This window comes from Thunnus maccoyii, chromosome 16 (assembly GCF_910596095.1).
Source record: "Thunnus maccoyii chromosome 16, fThuMac1.1, whole genome shotgun sequence".
NCBI lineage: Eukaryota > Metazoa > Chordata > Actinopteri > Scombriformes > Scombridae > Thunnus > Thunnus maccoyii.
The window spans coordinates 16,550,297-16,572,567 of record NC_056548.1 but is presented as its reverse complement, the minus strand read 5'-3'; the positions used below and the strand labels follow the sequence as shown (position 1 = coordinate 16,572,567).

Below are 22,271 nucleotides of genomic sequence, written 5' to 3'. Positions count from 1 at the left end.
TCGCTCCATTCTGCCCAAACACTCCGGCGACATCACAGTCTGTCAGTGGCCCTCTCCTGAAAAGGCCTTGTTGACAAAGGTGCTGGTGTAAAGCGCTTCCCAGTGTCATGGAGATTTGGCTGATCCTCAGACTGTACGCCGGGGTGTAGGGTTCCCGGAGACGGAGAAACGAGCAGCACTCGGCGACAGGCTCGGTCATCGTCGTCATCACGCTGATGTGACCACCAAAACACAAACAGAGACACACACACACACACACACTGGCCCGTCTGTGACAGCATGTCTGGCTCAAAATGGTCTTGTTTATAGCTTATGAGCTTCTCCGCCAGTCAGTAGAACATCAGACCAACGCAGAGCGACGGTAACTTGACTTAATAAGACATCTGTATCTCATTCTGCACCTCCAGACTGGACTCCCACTGTGTCGACTGTACACAATGAGCTGAACACAGGTTAAATAGTTAGTTTTCCCCGCTGTGGAATGTCAGGGAAGTCGAAGGAGGCATGCAGGGAGTGGCAGGATGCTCCTCACTGTTGACTGATGATGGAGGCCACGAAAGAACAACAACAGAGGTCTTGTAGTGAAGAGACAATGTAACAGGCCGCCACTGTTTGTATTGTCCAAGAAGCATGGTGGTTCCCAACTTATTTTATCTTGTGTCCTTTTTAAAACAAAGCAATTTCTTCTTGTGACTCATCGTTGTCAGTTGTGTGTGCTTATGGGATACGACCAGGTCAACCAAAGAGATGGGCTGGGTTTTAAATCTCAATACTTCTTTTTTATAGTGAAATATGTAGCACAGATGACAAAAGCTGACGTCTAATGCTTTATTCTTTTAATAGATTCTGAGACAGGTTAAGTTCTTGTATGACTGTTTGTATTGAGACAACGTTACATTTGAGATATGTCTTCTTTTTGATAAATGAAAAAAGGGTCTTATAGAAAAACATGTTCATATTCCTCAAAGTATCAAAGAACGTATCAAGCACTTATACCAAAACACAGATTATTGAATAAGCTTTTATTTGAATACGTTTTTAGGCCTGAAAAGTTAAGATTATTCAGTAATTCACAAAAAAATATGAAAGCAGTTGTTCCTGACCTTTTTATTGGTGTTCACTCCATTAAAATAAAACAATGTCTGTGTGTGATTTATGGTCTGTGAACAGTTCATCCTAAGAGTTGTTTCACCTTCTCACATTGTTTAATTTGAGGAAGGTTTACACACCTGAATATACACATTTAGTATTTTACTAAAAAAAAAAGAAAACATTACAGAAAAGTTTGAGAAAATGAACATAATTAGGTGTAATGGAAACTTTTTCCTCTTTATAATATGAATTTAATCAATATGTTACCACTCAGACTTGTTTAGGACCCCCTTTGTGGTCCCGATCCCCTGGTTGGGAATCACACAAATAAAGAAGTATCAGAAATAAAAATGTGACACTGAGGAGCATAAATGTGTTTTCCTGCTTTCCTGCTCTTTTGATTGTCTCACAACTAGAGCTGCAATGATTAATCGATTAATCGATTGACAGAAAAATGAATTGCCTATACTAAATACTGAAATTATCTGGTTCCAGCATCTTAAGTGTCGATGTTTCCTGGTTTCTTTAGTCGGGACAAAACAAGACATTTGAGGTTGCATCTTGGGCTTTGGGGAACAGTGATCAACATTTTTCACCGTCATTTTCTAGACCAAACAACTAATCAATTAATTACGAAAGTAATGGACAAATGAATCATTAATGAAAATAAACGTTAGCTGCAGCTTTACTCACAACCCGTCAGGAAGTTGTTGGGAACCACTGCTCTGGAGGAAGGACTTTGTGGTCAAATGCTAAAGTGAGGTGTCTAATCCTTTAACACCCTTTGTTATCTGAGGCAGGTGGACCAAAGCACAATGTCATGCACATCTTTTTGCCTTTTAACTTTCATCTCTTAGTGTGTGTGTGTGTGTGTGTGTGTGAGACAGAGAGAGAGAGAGTAAGAGACAATACACAGGTGGTCCAGAGCATGTGTGAGCGTTCACACAATGTCCCATTCAGTGCCAAGTGGTCGGTCCATCTCCAAACATATTAGACAGACAGTAATAAACAGGTGCTCGTTGGTGCCCTGCTCTGTACGGGAGAGAGAGGTCTGTTTGAGTGTGTCATGTGGCTGAGGCTGAGCCCGGGCCAGGGAGTGGGGTGTGAGATTGTTGGGATTCCTGGTTACTGCCGCCTGGGCCCACCTAATCCCCCTTCACTCCCCCATGCAGCCCTCCTCTCCGTATGAGCTGCGTGTTAAAGGAGGCCTCTCTGCCTCTGCTCCCCACCACTCTCTAAATCAACCCTCCTCGCTTTAACCCCATCGCCGCTACTTCTCTCCTCTCAGCTTCATTTTCCTCCTCTTCCCTCCTCTGACCCCTCTTTTCTGCCTCTCTCTGTCTCTATTTGTCACTCTATCTGGCCTTTCTCTCCCTTCCCAGCCTCCCTCCTGTTGCCTCTTCCCTGATAAGTGGCCCTAAGCACACACTCAGCCCCTGTGTGTGCACCGGGCCTTAGCCTAATGGAGTGAGATAAAGCGACTAGAGTGCCACTCACTGTGCGCTCTGTATGACGGAGCAAGACCAGTGAGTTACAGACTCACATCTGCATGAAAAGTTACGCCAGCGAATCAATGTGTTTCAGTGTTTTCTGTTCATTAAGAACATTTAGGAAAAATCGACTTTATCTGTCATTCCATCAGAAACAGGAGAAGTCAGTGTTGGACTCATAAGTTTTTGTAGGTTTATATTGATATTTTTGGATTGAAACTTCTCATAGTCAGTCAGCAGTTACTTCATTATATTTGAACAGTAACATACCAAGTGTGCAATATTATTTTTCTTAAGAATTTCATTTATTTTTTGACATTTTTATTGACGGAGTAGAGCCAAGTTAAACCGTTTACATTACACTCTTGTACTGGTATGAAATTAGTCCTCTTTTTCTTTCTTAAAGTGAACATATACATAACCAGAATGTGATCGAAGCTTTAAAAACACAAGGAAATCAAGGACAAACAAACAAAAAAATCAACAAGAAAATAAGAATGAACTATAGTTACTGAAGAGCTGTCATGTCGTATTTTTAGCAGGGAAAGAAAGGCAGTATTACTAATATAGTAATAACTTATAATTGTGAGCACTTTCTAAAGAAAACGTCCACTCTCACAGTCGTAGAGCAGGAAAAACACCGAATGGATCCACTGCAACTTAAACACCGTCCAGTAATAAGAAAGAAAATGGCCGCTCCAAACATTATATGAAAGGCCTCTTTTAATTCAGGTTTCCAAAAAGGTCTCTACATACTTTTCCATACTTCCACAGGCACGGAAAAGTATGGGGTCCTTACGGAAAAGTCTTTAACCTGAATTAAAAGAGGCCTTTCATTTAAGCAATGTATCAATAAATCATTGAATGGAGCATTTCATCCGGGAAATTGTTAAGCTGAGGCAGAAACCTGACACATCTCGTCTCCTGATCAGTTTAATAGGCTCAAACTTGAAATAGTTGCTTTTTTTCCATTGACAGTTAATGTTTTATGTTAACAGAGGTGATTTTTCTTCAATGATTAATGACCAGCGTTCAAAAAAATTAACAATATCTGCACAATTTATCGACTGATTTATTGTGGGTGGATATTTGTAACAACAGATGACACTAGTACGGACTCTACAAAAACACGCACACACACACACACACATGCTCCTTTCCTCCGACAGAGGCAGCTGGGGCCGGGAGACGGCAGTCAAGTTTAATGAAATATAGCAGCTTAGAGTTCAAAGGCTCCACAGTAGGGCCTGTTAAGGGGTAGGCCGCGTGATGGAGATGTTTCCAGAAGCTTTATGACGCTGGAGTAATTTCTCTCTTTCTTTTGATGGAGTCGGCAGGAGCCTGTTGTTCTGGAGCCATAAGTGGAGGAAGCAGACACACGCATTTCGCTGAAAACAAGCAGCGGTGTTATTCCAGTGATTCTGCTTTAATCAGATCGACTGGAGCATCTTATTCTCTTTACCTCTTTTTTTTTTTTTTTTTTTCTTTTTATTCCACCCTCTCCTGCTGCTTCTCCAGTCCCCTCATGTCACCCAATAGCTCCTCCTGTACCATTCCCACCACCGAAGCAGTTGCTATTCAGCCCACATCAGATGGTGCCGAAGAAAGAGCCATTGTCCCGGCTGGTTTTACCCCGCTCTTATCTATTGATTGGAAAGCCGAGAGGGGAAAATAACAGGTATTGATTACCACACTGGGTGAAGTTGCTGGGCAGGACGTCTGGAGGGGTAAGAAAAGACGGCATTCTTCACCCTCCGCTGCCCCGCTGCTGTCAGAACAGCCTCGGCCGCCACTCCACATATCCCGTCCCCTTTCACCCTGTCACTACCCCCCCACCCCACCCCACCCCACCCCACCCGCCTCCTCCTCTCTCCCTCCCTCCCTCACCTCGCCTTCTTTCTTGAATTGCCAAGGTGACTCCCCCCACTCCTTTCTCTCTCTCACTGTTTTATACCGATTTTTATCTCTTGCTTGTGAAATGTATAGCCAAGCGCAGCAGCAGGCTCTGAACAGAAGCTCTGGCCTTTCACACACTCCCAGAGCCGCGGTGTCTGCCTCACCTTTCGCCTTCAACCAACCCCTCCGGTCTCAAGTGAAGTCACCGGCCCTGGATTCAGTTTCTAGCTTTCATGGTTTGTTGGGGGAGTGTTTTTTTTTTTTTGCATTTTTTTTCTTCCCTCTCTTGTTGCTTTCCTTGAACTGTTTTTTTCCTCTCTCTCTCTTTAAAGATATGTTTTTGGGCTTTTTTTTTTTTGCCTTTATTCGACAATTGACAGTGGAGAGGCAGGCAGGAAGCGGGGGGGGGGGGGGAGGAGAGGGTTATGACATGCAACAGGGGTCCCCAGGCGGATTTGAACCAGGGACGTTGCGGTTATATGGCATGCACTGTAACCATTCGGCTATCACGGCGCTCCACTTTCCTTGAACTCTTCTTACTTTTTTTTCCCATCCATTTTGTTGATTTGTTTTGTACAAGTGCTCCAGAGCTTTTAAGAGATGCATGATAGAATATTTCCCTGGAAGCACAGGCTCCATTAAACTCCTTCCTCTCTTCTGTTAGAGGTCTGTCTGCTCTTGTACGGTCTGCTGAGCTAACACAGTGCTGCTGAGTAGGAGGAAGCATTCTCCAGCTTCTATCTGTCTCTCTGCCTGTTATCCTTTGTGTAAATACTGCATATTGAAGACACATTCACTCAGATCAGTGTTTATCTTAGTAATAAATCACTACAGTCTGGCAGTGTGCAAAAGCCTTTTGATGCACAAGACATTTTTGCACTCGGTTGCAGATTAAGGACCAAATCCTTTTATTAGTAGATGTTTACAGTGTTGTTTGAGTAACCATGTGTTGTACTGGGTAGACGGTGTTGCGTGCATTATCAAGTTGTTCTCATTGCGGTTGGCTAAGTTCCAGGTGTTCGCTATTGGAGCGGCTGTCATCAACCGAGCCCAGCCTTTATTGACATGTTTGCAATGGCTAGAAAGACCCAAAGCGCTCTGTTCTGGAGAAAAATGGCATGTACACATCATTACAAATCCACAGGTGTTCTGCAAAAGAGAAAATAAATGAGGAGAGAGGTGCCAGCACATCTGAACATTGCTGGCAGCCTTTGTAGTCTTTAATTTTTTTTTTTTTCCTCTTTCATTTGCATTCTGACATTTCATACCATACTTTCCTCCACGGATGCCTGCACGTCAGATCAACAGTTCTTTAACCCGCTCGCAAAGGTTTCGTAAAAACGTCTATATTTAGTCTGAATCACAAGAATGCCTCTTATTGAATGCGCCCCTTTCTCTTAAAATAATCCATCACCAAATTGAGCAAAGAAAAACAGAGCTAATTCTGTGAGTCGCCAGGCCTCCTCCTCCTCTTCCTGCGTTATGAAAGATTCCATTCACACATGGAGCTCGGCTATAATAAGGAGCCCGTACCAACGCTGCAAGACGGGAAAGCCCATATGGTCATGTGTATCATTTTCCATTTACAAAGCAGCTAACAATTCAAACAATTTGAGTAAACACTCACCAGTTTGTCATAAATCTGGCAGATTCCCATTCATCACAGCCTCTGTAGAGGACCATAATGCTTAGTTCAGCAACTAGGAGACAGACTGGGAAGCACTGGAGCTAAAACAGCAGAGAAAAGTGCAGCAACAGTACATTTTTCTCCAGTGTGGTGTGATTACATGTTGCATTTGGATGTCTTGAACTGTGTATCTAAGAATCAAGCAGATAAGGCAATATTTCCCGTTTTTCTCCCGATTTTTTTTTTTTTTCGCCACAGACGGCCTCTGTGCGGTTGCAGAGCTTTCAACTCCAAGGTTAAGAGAACCTGTCCTTGAGAGGGGAGGAGGTGGAGAAGGCGGAGGAGAGTCGCTATTGAAGAAAGGATCGCGGTCATGCACACAGCACAAACACTTATTAAGTTATTCAGACGTTGTCCTTGATTTCAGCACCTCTTCACGCCTTGTTTTTCAAAAGGACTTCAAAAGGTTTTTTTTTTTTAAGAGCGGAGATGGAGGGAGGAAATAATTTGTTGCACATTCCATGCACTTCCAAGAACCAGCCGAACCCTTTGAGTTTATTAAGCCAAAAAGCTGAGGAGCTGGAATGGTCCTGAATAACAAACGTTCAAGATTATGTACACCTCTATCACGATTATGCCTGAAACTACCTACAGAATATAGTGACGTTGATAAAAATGCCAATAAAATAAAAGTAAATACCAGTCACACAACAAAATGAAACAGCTTGTTCAAAGGAATAATCTTAGCTCGACATTTATTTGGTTTATTGTTGGGAGTCAGATGAGAAGATTGATACTACTCCCCACTAATAAACAGTTTATATCTGGTGCTGGTACGCAACCAGATATAACCTTTGGACGGCCCGGCTATCTGGACAGAGCCAGGCTAGATGGTGAGCTACGCTAACCATCTAGCCCGGCTGTAGCTTTATATTTAGAGCAAAGACATGAGATCATCTCATCTAACTCTCTGCAAGAAAGTGAATATGTGTGTTTCCCCAACTGCCAGTTTGTTTAAAATACATCACTTTGCTAATCTAGCCAAAATTTGACTGTATCACTAACATAAATGCCTCCTGACCTTACAAGAAAAACACTAAAAGGAACTTGAACAGCTAAAATTAAACAAGGATCCTCCTCTAGAAGGCGAGGGTTGAGCGTACAAGAAGAGTCTTAATACTCCGAAAATCAACACTCAAGAAGTTTTCCGTTCTTAAGAATATAAAAAAGAAAATATAGGATGGACACGCTGCAAACCTCAAATTCTCAAGAAAATTTCCTTTCAGCTCTCAGGAAGCTTTGTTTGACAGAAGCAGTGCCGATGCAGGGTCAATGTGTTTTGGCACCTCGCTTCAAGTAAACTTTTGACATGAATCAGGCATTGTCAGTTCCCTCCATTACTCCAAAAGGGAACACATGATTGAGTGGCTTACGGGACCATAAATCCCATAAGGAGATAAATGAAGCCTATTTGTTTGAGATTTGACAGAAATGTATTTATGTTTTTACAAGGCGGATCGACTCAGTCCATATGAAGCACCAAAGCCAGTGCTGTTCGAATGTTTGCGGTCCTAAAGCGGAGACTGCAGAGGAGAAACTGAACAGTGAGCGCCTCTGTTCTGCTTTCCTGGTAGCCGAGGAGTGAGATACGGGCCAGCTGACAACAGCCAAAAAGACTGCGGTCACGTTTTCTCCACAGACATAAACAATGACACTTCCAATTTCCTGTGCATGCAGTGGACCAGGAAAGGCCATCCACAGAGAGGAAGGAAAACTCTTGAGTGTGTGTTCATGCATGGTTGAGAAAGACATAGAAACAAAAAAAAAAAGGAAAGGGGCTTTTATTGGGTTGCGCTCACAAGTTTCACTTTTTTTCCACTTAGTTTTTGTGGCGTGATACAGTATAAATCTTTTTTTTCTTTTTTCTTTTTGAGTCACTTAGAAAATACGAGTGCGTCCAGCTTTGATACCGTCAGAGATTTAGTGACCCAGCAGACCAGATGTTGTACCTGCAGCTGAGATACATCTGTCGGCAATGTGATGAATAAAACGGCCAGATGGAGTTACCTGTGTCACCTTCCCCCCTTCTGCAGCCCCATCAGTATAATGAAGTTCTTGTTTACCATATGTGTGAAATGCACCACAGGAATGTGCCTCCGTGTGTGTGTGTGTGTGTGTGTTTGAGCATGTGTGTATGTGTTGGGAGAGGCCATGTGTACTTACCCTCCCCATTGTTTTTACTGCTACCAGACCGGCCATTTGTTCTGCAGCACAGACAGAGCTCTGTGTACTTTTGAGGGCTGTTGCAGCTATAGGGTTTAGTTGCATTTCTAACCCCCTCTTTCACTCCCCCCAATCTCCTGTTTCTCTTCGGTGTCTAGTCTGCTCAGTAATTCAGGGTTTTGTTTAGTTTTTGGTTGTAGGAGGGTGGAGGGGGGGGGAGGTTAGTTCATGCCTGGTGCTGTGCGAGCAGCAGCGCAGGCTCCCTAACACCATCACAGGGTGTTTCGGCCCGCTCCACTTCACCAGATCTGAAGGAGCAGACCTGAGCCAATTAAGAGCAAGGGAGAACAGGCTGCTGTCCGTCTCACCGCGACCCGCCCCCCTCATCGCTTTGATCTCTTGCACGCTACGCAAAACCAGAGCCAGAACACTTTACCCTTTCTGTGCAGGCAGTGAACGACGGGGCTTGTCCAATTATTACAATCTGGTTTCAATATCTCTGAGTAATCAGACAAAAAGATGACAAATTACCTCTATCTCATTCCATCTGCACATAAACTGGCTGTTTTTAGAGCTATTTAGTCAAGGAAATTCAGATATTTTATTTCATTAGCTGTCTGTGGCAATGCCGCTTGGTTAGTAAATCCATTAAATTTAGTGGCTAAGATTATGTTTTTGACATTTGTTGGATATGAAGGAGGATTGTCTCTTATACCTACAGTACACAAAAGCTAAAACTGACAATATCTTCTTTGCAGTTTATCTATTTATTTCCCGAGCAGTTTTTTTTTTTTTTTGCATTTGTATGCATCACAAATTTTTCCATACAACTTCATAAGTAAGGTGAGTTTCCACAGCTTAAGAGCTATTAACCCACATAGAAGTCTGCTGGATATCTCTGGACAGTTTTATGTATCGTGGTCTAGATCAGTGGTTCCCAGCCTGGAGGGTCTGGAGCTTTCGATTATATGACATCTTATTCGTGGAAATGTAGATGTTCAAATTTCCGTGACAGCTCCCCTGGGTACGTTAAGAACTAAATTTTAGATTTAGGATCCAGAACGGCTATTGAATGGAGCTTGTGGTGAGATTGTCTTGCCAAATAGAAAAAAAAACACATAATTTGTGGCAGAATGTTGTTTTTTTTTCTTTTTAGGAATTTGGAATTTAGGAATTTTTTTATGTTTCACTTCTAACAATCATTGAAAAATAAAAAAATCTGAGAAGGAACAATGATATCTTGTTGAACTGGTCACATCTGGAAGACGTGTTCAACGTGTGGACAAGGGGTCACAAGTAAACATAGCTTTGTTTTAAGGGGTCATAGGTCAAAAAGGTTTGGAATAACTGGTGTAGATGATGTGTCATTGTCTGTTCGATCATTACAAGAATAACAGAGTGGGGAATTCCTGCCTACTTTCTATGTTTTTTGGCTTGCAGATATGCTTACAGATATGTAGCACCATGTAATAAATATCATCAGCCCATTTTCAATGTTATTGTTGGCTGCAGATTCAACCACATGATTTGCTTTCGAAAACCATATTAGGGTTTTGAGAAACTGGTTTCATAAAATTTACAGTTAATTTCTTTATATGTGTGTGTGTGTGTGTCTCCTCAGGACCTCCGCGGGTGTCTGAGAAGGTTGCTCACAGACAGACGGCCCGGCTCGGGAGTGCCATCAAGCTGCCGTGCCCAGTGGAAGGAGACCCTCCTCCCCTCATTATGTGGACCAAAGACGGGCGCAACATCCACAGCGGCTGGATCCGTTTCCGTATCCTCCGCATGGGCCTGAAGATCAAGGAGGTGGAGGCAGACGACACGGGCACCTACATCTGTAAAGCCACCAACGGCTTTGGCAGCGTCAACATCAACTACACCCTCATCGTCATCAGTAAGCTATATATAGATAGATATATATTTATAACCTGCCACTCCATGAGGTTTCTGAGATGAGCTCATCGAGGGCTATAAAATGCATCACTCTTGTTAAAAATCTACGTTTAATTTAGCTTTTATAAAACATGAAGTCACCTGTCTGGTAATTATAACCAGAGACCAAAGCAGTGAGTCGGTCCAGATCTGTACTCTCGGATCACATCATCATTTGCAGCGTCGTTTCAAAGCCATATTTGTAACATTTCCCTGCGGTCAAAAATCTCAGCAGAGTTCAAATGTTAAAATACAGCATCACTCCCAGAGGTCGAGGTCTAAAACAAGAGGATTTATGGAGGTTTAGTGGTGGATCTTCCCATCTATTGTATGTGTTACAGCCCCTACCTCTCTCTACCCAAAGTCAACAGCGGCACGGGATATTGTTTCATACTACTTCATCCTCTGTGACTCAATTGGATCTCAAGCTCTTCCTTTTCCTTAGGCTACTCTCAGTGGAGGCAGGAGCTCCACGGCTCCGAAGGAACACATTCAGTGTAATAGCGCCGGTTTGTCTTCAGACTCTGGCACAGCTCTTGAATGGGGCCTAGAGGATTAAGTCTGACCAAGCTGTTCGAGTTGCGTTCCCCGCGTGTGTATTTGTGCATGTGCTTACAGTGCATTTCCTCTGCGCTAGAGCAGAGCATGATGAATGAGCGGAGTGGAGCGTGAAGGCTGTGTTTAGTCTAATTACTCTAAGATGCCTAATTAGGGCCAGAGTATGCGTTCTCCCTCGCAGGAGGAGCTGCAGCCTGGTCTTGTGACAGCCGTGCTTCAGAGGAACAGCCCCATAATCAGGCAGATGTGAAAAACACAGAGCACTTCAGAAAACGGAGCTTGTTGTCATAAAGCGTGCTCATGAGTCGGGAATAGATCGGACCAAAGTTTATTTTAGAGTCTCCCTCAATATGAAGTTGCCGGTGAGTTCAAAGAGAGGGTGTCTGCTGATTGTGCTAAAATGAACGGTTGGAGATCGAGGCTGAGAGCCAGCTATAATGTCAAGGTTCATACTACAGTTGTGCTATATACTGTTGTATCAAAGTCAGACGCGGGTATGTCTGTGTCTGCGCCGCACTCAAAGGGCATTCTGAGTTGAACGCATTCAGAATCAATCATGTGACGGATAACCAGCACTGTGTCTTTTTTTTTTTTGTTTGTTTCAAGGTCCTGTTGATTGGATGCTGTCACAATCTTTGGTATGTTTTGTATCTGATGTGATGGAGTACGTCAACTTAATGTTTTTTCCACTGCGGAGAGTAAATGTTGAGTCTTTCAAGTGGGGGACTTAAACAAAACTTGGAGTCGATGTGAATAGAGATCAGTCACAGTCCAAAAGGAAGCTGAGTATTTTTGACATTTTAATCAAAACAGAAAAAATAGGAAAGAGAAAAGATTTTTTTGGGGGGGGCATTTTTGTGTTTTTATTGATTTTTAAATAAAAGGTTGTCACAGCAGTGAGTAGATCTTTACGTCACATACACATTACAATACATGGTGTAGAAAATAAAGGGATTAAATAAACTAGCAAAGAAAAATTAAGTTGAAACATTTGAAATAGCTGAGGTTTTAGTTGACACGGCAGTTGAAATACAAATAGTGACAGAAGTTTAAATGGCCGTGCTGTAAGAAGTCGAGGTTTCAGTTGACGTTCAAGCACTGAAAGGAGTTGAAACGTCAGTTGAAGTGGAAGTTGTGAAAGAAATTAGTGCGAATTCAAGAGTATAAACTGAGAGAAAACGGAAGTTGAAGCGTCAGCTGAAAAGAAAAATGTCTAGAAGAAGCAAAAAATTACGAGAATATGGGTTTGCGTCCTTGAGGGCGAGCACATTAATAAATAGAAGAAGCATTTGCAAAACTGAAAGACCCAGACCACAATTAAAAATAAAGATTAGCTACGGTTGAAACAGAATACACATAAATAATTACAATCTTCCAAACTACCTTTTAATCTACTGAGCATTTGTCCAACATTTCCATATCTGGAGTCTCTGCTGTTTTGCAATGCCTCAAATGAACTCTGAGGGCTGTAATCATACCAACATAATAGCTGAAACTTCACATTTTAATATATTTTAGATACTGAAAAAGATGGTTCAGGGAAATATGTAAAGACCTAATAACTATCTCTGCTGAATGTACCTGGTGGTGTTGTGATTTATTATTTCATACAAACCAAGAGGATTGAAATTAGCTCACAGTTTTGGCTGCGATATTCTTAGAGGGTTTTGTAAGCTGAGAAAGCGCTTGCGCAAACATAAGCAAATATAAATAAAAGGGAAAAAACTTTCCCTGACCGCTGTGCTCTGTAAATGCCTTAACGCCTTATTTTTTTTTAAATGTAAGTATTTGTCTCTGCAGCAGAGCCAAATACTGAGCATGTATTGGATTTATCTTTGGATTTAAATATTGGTTCAGAGTTGGGAGGTAAAGAATGATCATTGTGATAAATTAAATCCAACACACACACACACACACAGACACACACACACACACACACACACACAATTAGTCTTAGTGATAGATAACAACTTTCTCCCTGCGGTGTGTTTATGTGACAGGTCATTTGTCTGGTTTGGTTCTGCTTCTGCTGCAGTGTGACTGAGTGAGAACGAACCTTGAATGAAAACAGTTTTAAGACTGCTGCGATGAAGCTGGCAGGGATTGTCGTGACAATCAGTTCAACCTGACTGCATGTGTTGCTCCACTCCCACAGCGTGATTACGTTAGGAAAAAATACCTTTGGAAGTTCAATCATAAGTCTTTCTCGGAAGCATATTTCCGTGAGATTTTTATCAGGAGTGTGTTTTTGCCCTTTATGGAGTTACCTAGAGACTTCCTGGCCTGACTCTTAATCCTGATCTGGTTTGTTCCATTTCCTACGGGTCCTCTGGTGGTGGTGAGTGCGTGACAAACTGACTCTATATGCTCAGTGGCCAGTCTTCATCTCACAAGAACTCCCCCCTCCTCACAAGTTCCTGCTCTCTTGTCCGTCATCCCATTAGACACTGGCAGGCCATCACCGCAGCGTTTGTTTTTATAGATAATTGTTCCATCAGGGGTGAACTGCATTCTGGGTGCCTTTTTCACTGCAAAGATTAGGGGGCCTCTTCAGCCAAATAGTCTGCAATTATCCTGAGCAACACTTTCCATTAACGTTGAATCGGCTAATTGTTAGCCATTTTAATTCAGTTGCATGCAGTTAAGTGTGGTGACCTGCTGGGAGGCCCACCACACTACTCTGAAAGGTCAGAGAAAAGAGAGATTATTTATTTGAAACACTGTAAATGAGGAGTAGCTTCCAGCGTAGCTCTACATACAGTATCCATCATGTCAGTTTATTATTTTTACTGGATCACAGAACCAAAAAGTCCAAGAGGCAACTGCAGTCAGTTATAGTGCCGGTCAGGGGAGAAGGGTCGACAAAATCCTGGCAGCTGTTCAAGTTCAAGGCCCAACGTGGAGAGCATAACTTTTTAAACATCGCCTGGGAGCTGGAGTGGGGAGAGGCGAGCCCCAGCAGAGAAGCCAAGACAGTAAGATAAAGAGACAGCGAAGACATGGAGTGAGATTGGAAGTGAGAGGGTGAGGGGTTTGCAGGGTGATGTAAGGAGGGGAGAGGGGTGGGGGGGGGTTCCTCAGTGGCTGGAGAGATATCCCTCTTCCCATCTGCCAGCGGACAGCCTGTCCTCCCTGAGCTATCTGAAGAATCTGGTCAGTCAGTGCAACATGGCGCCTCCTCAATCCCTCCAGCTGGCTGTTTGGGCCCTGTTTGGGGTGGTCTCCTGACAACTGGCCCCATCACCTCCCAGCTCCCCCTACCAGGATAGACCGATGCATACAGCAACCTCTCCATCCTCAGCTGCTCGGGCTACAGCAGGCTACATATTAGCATTAACATGGGATTGTCATATTAACATTTACAGGGTTGGATTTGAATGTTTATGTCTGCACAGATAATATATTACAGGGCTAATACAGGACTGGCAGCACTGATTATTTTTACATGAATATGTTGGCTCTTGAGGCACATTTTTCATTTCACTCCTCTCCTGAGACGCGGTCAGGCCAACTGTTGGATAAACTGACCCGCGTGTGACTGATCACATGTGGTAGCTGTTTGGAGATTTCCAGAGTGTGATGCAAGGCCACTGCGCATAACTTTCCCTGGACATTACAATGTCCCCATCAACATCTGGAGCTCATTGTGACCCCAAATCATCAGGCCTTTTCCTGCGATTCAGCTGGCACGGGAGGCCAGCAGGGAGAGTGTGTAGTGACCTGTTTCCTGTGGCTGGATTTTGTGAATGAAGTGGGAGGGGATGGCGTCAGACCCTAAATACTGTAGCCAGACCATGAATGGATTCAAGTTGTACGGAAGAAAGCTGATTGCATTTACACAGTTTGATAGTTTGACTGTGAGCATTTACTTGCATCATCGTGCACTCGAATCCTGACTCCTCTAATGGAGTTTTGATTTCATACAGTACGTAAAGTCTAAGGATTTTCATTTGATCACCGATTCCATAATAAGTTGCAGCTTTTACACATTTTCCGGTACACAAGAAGGAGGCTTCTCATATATTCCAAGGCCTCTCAGACACTCCTTATTTACCGATTATTTTATATTTCGATCTTCCTAAAATAACAATCATAAGGCAGCCTACCTCGCCCTTGTCTGCAGTCTAAAGAGCCAACATTGTGTAAAGACAATAGTGGCAAGGGATAGCATTTACAAGACAGACGTATAAAGGGCGCCATTGTTCCCCAGAATTGCCAAAAAGTAGAGAGGAAATAGATTCAGGAAAAAAAAAAAGTCAAAAAGAAAACCCCGGCAGTGTGGGACCATGTTCTGTTTGGATTGGGAGGTTCAGGAACCGGGAGGAATGTGGAGAGCCCAAGTGAGCAACAGAGAAATATTTCTTCCCGTGGAGGTTGTTTTTTAAAGGAATGGGTTATTATAGTTGGCCAGTTAAACCCCTTCAAATAGCCATGACATCATGGCTGGGCTTGGTGCTGCAGGGGACAAACAAAGGAGGGCTTGTACCCAGAGAACCCTAGAGAGCTTTGAGGGTTTTGGGGGGACTCGCAAGGAGGCAGAACGAGGGGGGTTAAAAGTCACATCTGGCCTCTTTACCTGACCCAATCAAACCCTGAGAGGGAATCAAATGTGCCAAAGTGCATCTAGACAAATTTGATGTGAGGCTGCACTGAACTTGAAATGAAAAAGAGGTACGCAAGGTACAGTACAGAACTTGATGGTAGATTTGACTTTTGCACACAGTTAACTTGGTTTTTATATGTTTGTACATTGCAATTTAATGTGATACACTGTTATGTGAAGAGATGCCTCAGTAGTATCTTCTAATATCCTCAAACAGCAGCCCTTCTTTAATAATCATCTTCTTAATGTCTGTTTCTGGACAGAGTGGCAGCTCTTGGCACGGAACCCGATCTGCTCCGTTTATTCATCAATGCTTAACTCGAAAAGTCGATAGGCATCACAAACCGTCGATTAGGTTTCACTCATTATATTTTCTCTAAGCCCCCTCTTAGCTCCGCTGCATGATGTCAGCCAATGACATAAACTCCACAGCTGTCTCCTGGAACAGGGCTTATGAAAACTGATCATATTACTTCCAAATGCTACAGCGTATGACCTGAGCATGCACCCCACTCAGAGGAGCCTATCTATAAATGCTCAATTTACGCAGATAGAGCCAAGAACACTTCGCTAAAGCTGTTTGGTGTTGTGTCGCGGTCATAAGTGACACTGTCAAAAGTTAAGAATGGAAAGTTAATACAGGCTTCAGAAGCAGCAGAATACCTACAACATCGTAGTGTAATCCTTCCTTGAAATTGCCGCGTGAGCTGAAAAATACATCTGTAGTCATTTGAAAAGCATGCAGCTAATAATAAATTACTACTGTATGACACTTCAGATTAAATAAATGTCTAGGTGAAGTACAGGGTCACATTACACAACTATCATCTAGTTTTTTGTGGAAACAGTTCAATAGTTTAACTCAATGTCTAAATACTAGCTTTTTCTAGTACTTGAATTGCAGTTTAAAGCTCTGGAAAAATCTCATAGGTGAACCTTAAGAATATAATGTCTTTTATTATGAGTATTATGGAAGTTTAATATCTGATCTGCAAGTTGTGAAAAAAAACAACCCAAAACACAAAAAGTTGTTCTCTGAAATCACTGATTGACTCTTTGATATGGACACATATCTTTGTACAAGTCAACCTTAATGGTAAATGGACTTCACTTATATGGCACCTTTCTAGTCTTCTGACCACTCAAAGCACTTGACACTGCATGCTAACATTCACCCGTTCACACACACACACATTCATACACCGAGGGGCTGCCATGCAAGGTGCCAACCTGCTCATTGGGAGGAGAATCTAATGCATTCACACACACTCACACAGCAATGGAGCAATTTGGGGTTCAGTATCTTGCCCAAGGACACTTCGACATGCCGACTGGAGGAGCTATGGATCAAACCACTGGTCTTACGATTAGTGGATGACCCACTTTACCTCCTGAGCTACAGTCGCCCCTTATATAAACTCTACCACTCTCTTGATTATTTCTAAGACCTCTTACGACCATTCTATCATTTTTACACTGGTTTGTGTTCCGTGCTGCAAGATTTCTTAATGTTTTAGACCAATTATTGTCCTGCTGTGTCAACAGATGACTCAGGTTCTGATAAGACTGGACCCGGGGCCGCTGATGGAACAGAGTCTGAGCTGGGCACTGATGGCTTGTCCGAAAAACTTGGTAAGTCTACTGTCATGCAACCCGTAGTAAATAAAAAGGAGGGTAAACTGTCAGCTGGAGTCAGTCTTCATAAATTATATTTTTACGTAATTGATGAAATGTTCCAGTTTTCACACGATTTCTATGTTCCTCGGTTCACAGTGCGTCCCCGCTTCACTCAGCCCGCTAAGATGAGGAAGAGGGTGATAGCCCGTCCCGTGGGAAGCTCGGTGCGTCTCAAATGCACGGCCAGCGGGACTCCTCGACCGGACATCGTGTGGCTGAAGGACGACCAGCCGCTGTCAGAGCAGAAGGTCGGCGAGGGCCGCCAGAAGAAGTGGACTCTAAGTCTGAAGAACTTGACGCCAGAGCACAGTGGCAGATACACCTGCAGGGTCTCCAATCGAGCGGGGGAAATCAACGCCACGTACAAAGTTGAGGTCATACGTGAGTATCCCACCAAATATGTTCACCTGGAAATATTAACGCTAAGAGATGAGGTAAAGCAAATTAATTTAAGTGATTACTGATGTTTGTTCAAATTTACTTCTTCATTACAGGAGATGAAAATAGTTCACATTCACACAGTGTAATCACTGTAATAGTGGATGTGATTTGGGGGAAGAACTTTAACCTTTAAAAAATCTTCTCTCTGATGTACCTACTCCTGACTTCTGATTGCGATCAGCAGGTCTTATTCATATCCCCGCTGCATGGATGAATGTGCTTGTGTAATCATGTGAGAAGGGGGATGGGGTTGGGGTGGGGAGGGGGACTTGTGCCCTGGTGTTTGCACAGGGGGAAAGAGAGGGAGAGAGAGAGAGAGAGAGAGAGAGAGGCTGTTCAACTCAGAGACCCTCCACCCAATCTGGAGCTGATTAAAGCCCAGCTGTCTGCCAGACCCACTGCCCCCCCCCACCTCCCCCCTCCGTCCCATGAGAAATGTGTGCTGTACAACCAGGAGCAAAGAAAGAGAGGAAACTAATCACACATACTTCTTGTGTTACATGTGGTATTCCTCCCTCTCTGTCAATTATAAGTCCTAAGCCCGAGGCTAATAACAGTATGGACAACTAAGACCCCCTCTATCCACAGAAGGCCTGTCATGTCAAAAGGTGTGTGTGTGTGTTGACAGTGTTTCTCTGTGTGTGTGTGTGTGTGTGTGTGTGTGTGTGTGTGTGTGTGTGTGTGTGTGTGTGTGTGCGTGTGTGTGTGTGCGCGCAGAGAGGACAAACTCCAAGCCTATTTTGACCGGCACTCACCCGGTCAACACGACGGTGGACTACGGAGGCACCACGTCGTTCCAGTGCAAAGTGAGGAGTGACGTTAAGCCGGTCATTCAGTGGCTCAAACGCGTGGAGACTAACGAGGAGAGCCGCTACAACTCCACCATCGAGGTGGGAGACCACCGGTTCGTGGTGCTGCCCACGGGGGAGGTGTGGTCACGACCCGACGGCTCCTACCTCAACAAGCTGCTCATTACCCGCGCCAAGGAGGAGGATGCTGGCATGTACATCTGCTTAGGCGCCAACACCATGGGCTACAGCTTCCGCAGCGCCTTCCTCACTGTGCTGCCAGGTGAGGCCTGTCTGTTTACTGTGTATCAGTCTCACAGCAGCAGGCAGCGTCACAAAAAACGTGCTGCGGAGCAACAGATTAGCAGCTCGGACAAACATCTGTGGCATCAGTTTGTAGATTCTATGTTGGTTGTTTAAGAATTCATGTAAGTGCACAGTAACATCAGAGGAATGTGGAATGAAAATGAGACTATATATGTCAGTAAAAAGTACTTATGAAGAAGAAACTATTAAACTAAACTATTTTATGCTGTTATGGGACAGCTGACAATTGAGAGATGACAAGAAATGAAACTGGGGGACATTGTGGTTCCTGGTTGGCGCCTTAACCCCAAGACCACCTAAGCACCCATCTATTAGCTTTTGATATGGTTCAGACATGTTTTAATCTTCACCAAATAATTAAAAACCTGTCTCATTCACCAAACTATTCTAAATAATCCTTTTACCAAAGCATTACTGTTTTTCTGTATGTATTAGTTGTTTGAGTGGACAGAAAATTAATCAGCAACAATTTTGGTAATTGATTAATCCATGAAATTCCCTGAAAACCAATTGTCTGCTTTTTATGTTGAACGATGGACTCTTACATGAACACAATGTTCTGCCAAATGCAAAACTGTTTTGTTATTTCACATTTCTTCACCAGTCAAGATTCAGCAACATTTGAATCAAAATGTGATGACAGTTGTGGGTTTTTTGCCAGTACTGTAAATCAAATCTTGTTTAAACCACTTCCACACAGGCCTGATGAAGCAGATCAGATGAGTTTTCAAGAGCTACAGTCTTAATAATAATGACAACTAAAGATGTTTTTTTTTTTTTCAAATTTGCCTATTTAGTCATGAACATTCAACGTCAGATGTACTTAACATTTGAAACCAAGTTTTTAGGGGTTTTAAGTCAGTTATCAAGGAAAAAATGTCTGCTTTTCTGGCTGTAAAGCTTTCTTTGGGCTTCGTCAGACAAAACAAGCATTTTTCCACAATTTTTTGACATTTTAACTGACTAAACAATTAAATTGATTAATCAGAAAAGCCCTAAAGTACTTAACCTTTGCAATAAAACGAAACGTGGTAGCATTTAAGAGTTGGAAACTTGTTTTGATCTTTCTTTTTTTTTGGCCCGTCTTTTTTTGCAGACACAAAGCCTCCCATCACGCCCATATTTTCGCCAGCCTCCAGCTCCCTCCCCTGGCCTGTCATCATTGGCATCCCTGCTGGAATAGTGTTCATCTTTGGCACGGTGCTGCTCTGGTTCTGCCAGAGTAGAAAGCACTGTCCTCCTCCCAGCGCTCCGGCCGCAGCCGCGCAGGTACTGCAGAGCTCCCACCGGCTGCCGTACCGAGAGCGGGACAGGGCCTACATGGCTCCGTCGTCCAGCTCATCCAGCCCGGAGAAAGACTGCATGAGCTCCATGAACTATGAGGAGTACCTGGCGCAGCAGCAGCTCCTCCTCAGCCAAGCAGGACCTACCATCCCTCCAAAAATCTACCCCAAAATCTACACTGACATTCACACACACACTCACTCCCACGTGGACGGGAAAGTACATCAGCATCAACACATTCATTTTCAGTGTTAGCCCCGTTAGTGCCAAATATCCCCCACTGACTGACTGACTGACTGACTGCTCCGGTATCTCAGAGGGACAACGAGCTGCGGACTGAACAGCAGCTCCTGAGTGACGTTCACCTGGCATTACTCTTTAAAACTGTCAGACTCTTCTCATAGCTGGACTTTGTTGGGAGACACAACATGTGAAAAAAAAAAACAGCGGCCAGTGATACACACCACATGTTACTACATCCAAACGTCCACATTTGGTGCTTTTTTTTTTTTTTTTTTCTTTTAAACCTGTCAGATTCTCACACCACTAAAAAAAAAAAAAAATCCATTAATCCTTGTTGTGCACTTAATACAAAAAGGACAAGGAATTCTGCAGCGTGTGAGTAAAATTGCAGCTATTCAGGTTTTCCTCAGCAGTTCACTTTTGGATTTTCCTACTTGAGGCGTCGCTGAAACGTGGAGGGGAGATTTTTTTTTTACCTTCCACTGAAACAGCTTGTCGGAGCGCAGAGGGCTCTGTAACGCTCTGCCTGGCAATGAAGATGAAAATGGTACTCAAGATTTACAAAAGGGCTGGTTTTATGCTCCTACTCAGGTAGTCCTTTTGTTTGTCAAAGATGCATAATGTTTGAAATGCTGACCACTATCCTTTACATTACCTTTCTCCATCCCTCACTTTTGTTCTCCGTTAGTACAGATATAAAATAGACTGGTAAGTTTCATAAAGCCTTTTTTTTTAAGGCATGCAAACCTTGCCTGAGACTGCAAGGGATGGAAGAATTATGTTTCAGTGTTAACTGAATAACTGGTCTTCATCGTTTTATCTCTTTAAGTAGGTTCCCAACACTAGTCAGTAGCACGTTGAGATGCAGTAAATGTTTTCCAACCAGCAGAGGTCTGTTAGACCGCCACCTTTATCCAACAACAGTTAATGAAGCTGTAGTCATTTATAATCAAATTGAGTCATGAATATTTAATTTATTTTGTTTAAAAAAATGTATCAAAAGTTTATTTTTCAGAGTAAGGCGTTTTACATATCTATGTAATGTTATTAAAGTATACTTTTGTTGTCGTGTATAGTACATTTTGAGTATTTTGTCACCCAGTTTAATCACATTTAGTTTAAGCCATTATTTTTAGGTATTTCTGTATGCAATTGGTTATATTTGACAATCTTGTATGTTGTACTCTGTTCAAGGCTCAAAAACTAAATCATCTAAAGTTTGGTGGTTTGGTAGTTTGATTAAATGAACTGAAAGGAATGCTTCACGCAGATTAATGTATTTACTCTTTCACACGGGACACATTTGAATAAGCTGTGGACACTGATTAAGGCGTAAAAGTGCTTGTGAATAAGTTGCCTTCAGAGACAGTTAGCTGTCCAAACATGAGAGCTGCTGGGAGGCTCCGGGTACAGACAGGTCAGCTTTCTTCCTTTGAGCGAGTCGAAGCGTCTGCTGAGGGTGACACAGAGGGCAGCCAGCAGAGGGGCAGAAGTTGGTGGGATGAATGACTGAATAGATAGCGTACAGACACAAGAGCAGTCTCACAGTCCTTTTTAGATGAGTGATGGCCCCTGCAAGACTACACCGAATGACCAGCATCTTTTCCTCCGTTTAAGTGAATCAGCCCCCTCCCCTCCCCCTGGTCCGCACTACCACCTCATTCAACTCCAATCTAGGTAGGATTTCCTTTCACCATTTAGGAAGTGCATTGTCCTGCTCTGGGAGTGATGTGACAAGACCCTGTGATTGCTCAGGAAAGAAGGGGCGCATTGTATCAGGCGAGCTCTTGTTTTGTTGTAAGCATCGCAGGATGAGGATGAGCTCTGGCTCCAGACAGGTGAGGGGAGAATACATTTAATAGCTTGTGTGTTTGAAGTAGATGTTTTACAAAGAATTAAACTTTTTATGAGCTACACACAGCAATGCTAGTTCCATATCCATAAGTAATTCTTTAAATCCAAAACGCAGATAAGAAGACTGTAAACACTATGAATGTAAACACTGCCCTCTAGTGGTTTCACACACTAGATGATCATGCAGAAACTAAAAAACAGCAGTGGCTCAGCTTGGTGTGTAATAATAATAATAC

The 22,271-nt window shown here is 43.1% G+C and overlaps 1 protein-coding gene across 1 annotated transcript in view; it reads left to right on the top strand.

The window, feature by feature from the left end:
* The window catches only part of LOC121880803 (fibroblast growth factor receptor-like 1), a 29,423-nt gene extending 8,020 nt beyond the window's left edge, over positions 1-21,403 (top strand). Inside the window, exons 3-7 of the mRNA XM_042388332.1 lie at positions 9,950-10,222; positions 16,967-17,053; positions 17,195-17,479; positions 18,257-18,610; positions 19,751-21,403. Of these exons, the coding sequence (XP_042244266.1) occupies positions 9,950-10,222; positions 16,967-17,053; positions 17,195-17,479; positions 18,257-18,610; positions 19,751-20,193 (1,442 nt within the window). The 3' untranslated portion in view covers positions 20,194-21,403. The remainder of the gene's footprint in view (positions 1-9,949; positions 10,223-16,966; positions 17,054-17,194; positions 17,480-18,256; positions 18,611-19,750) is intronic.
* The last annotated feature ends 868 nt before the right edge of the window (positions 21,404-22,271 follow it).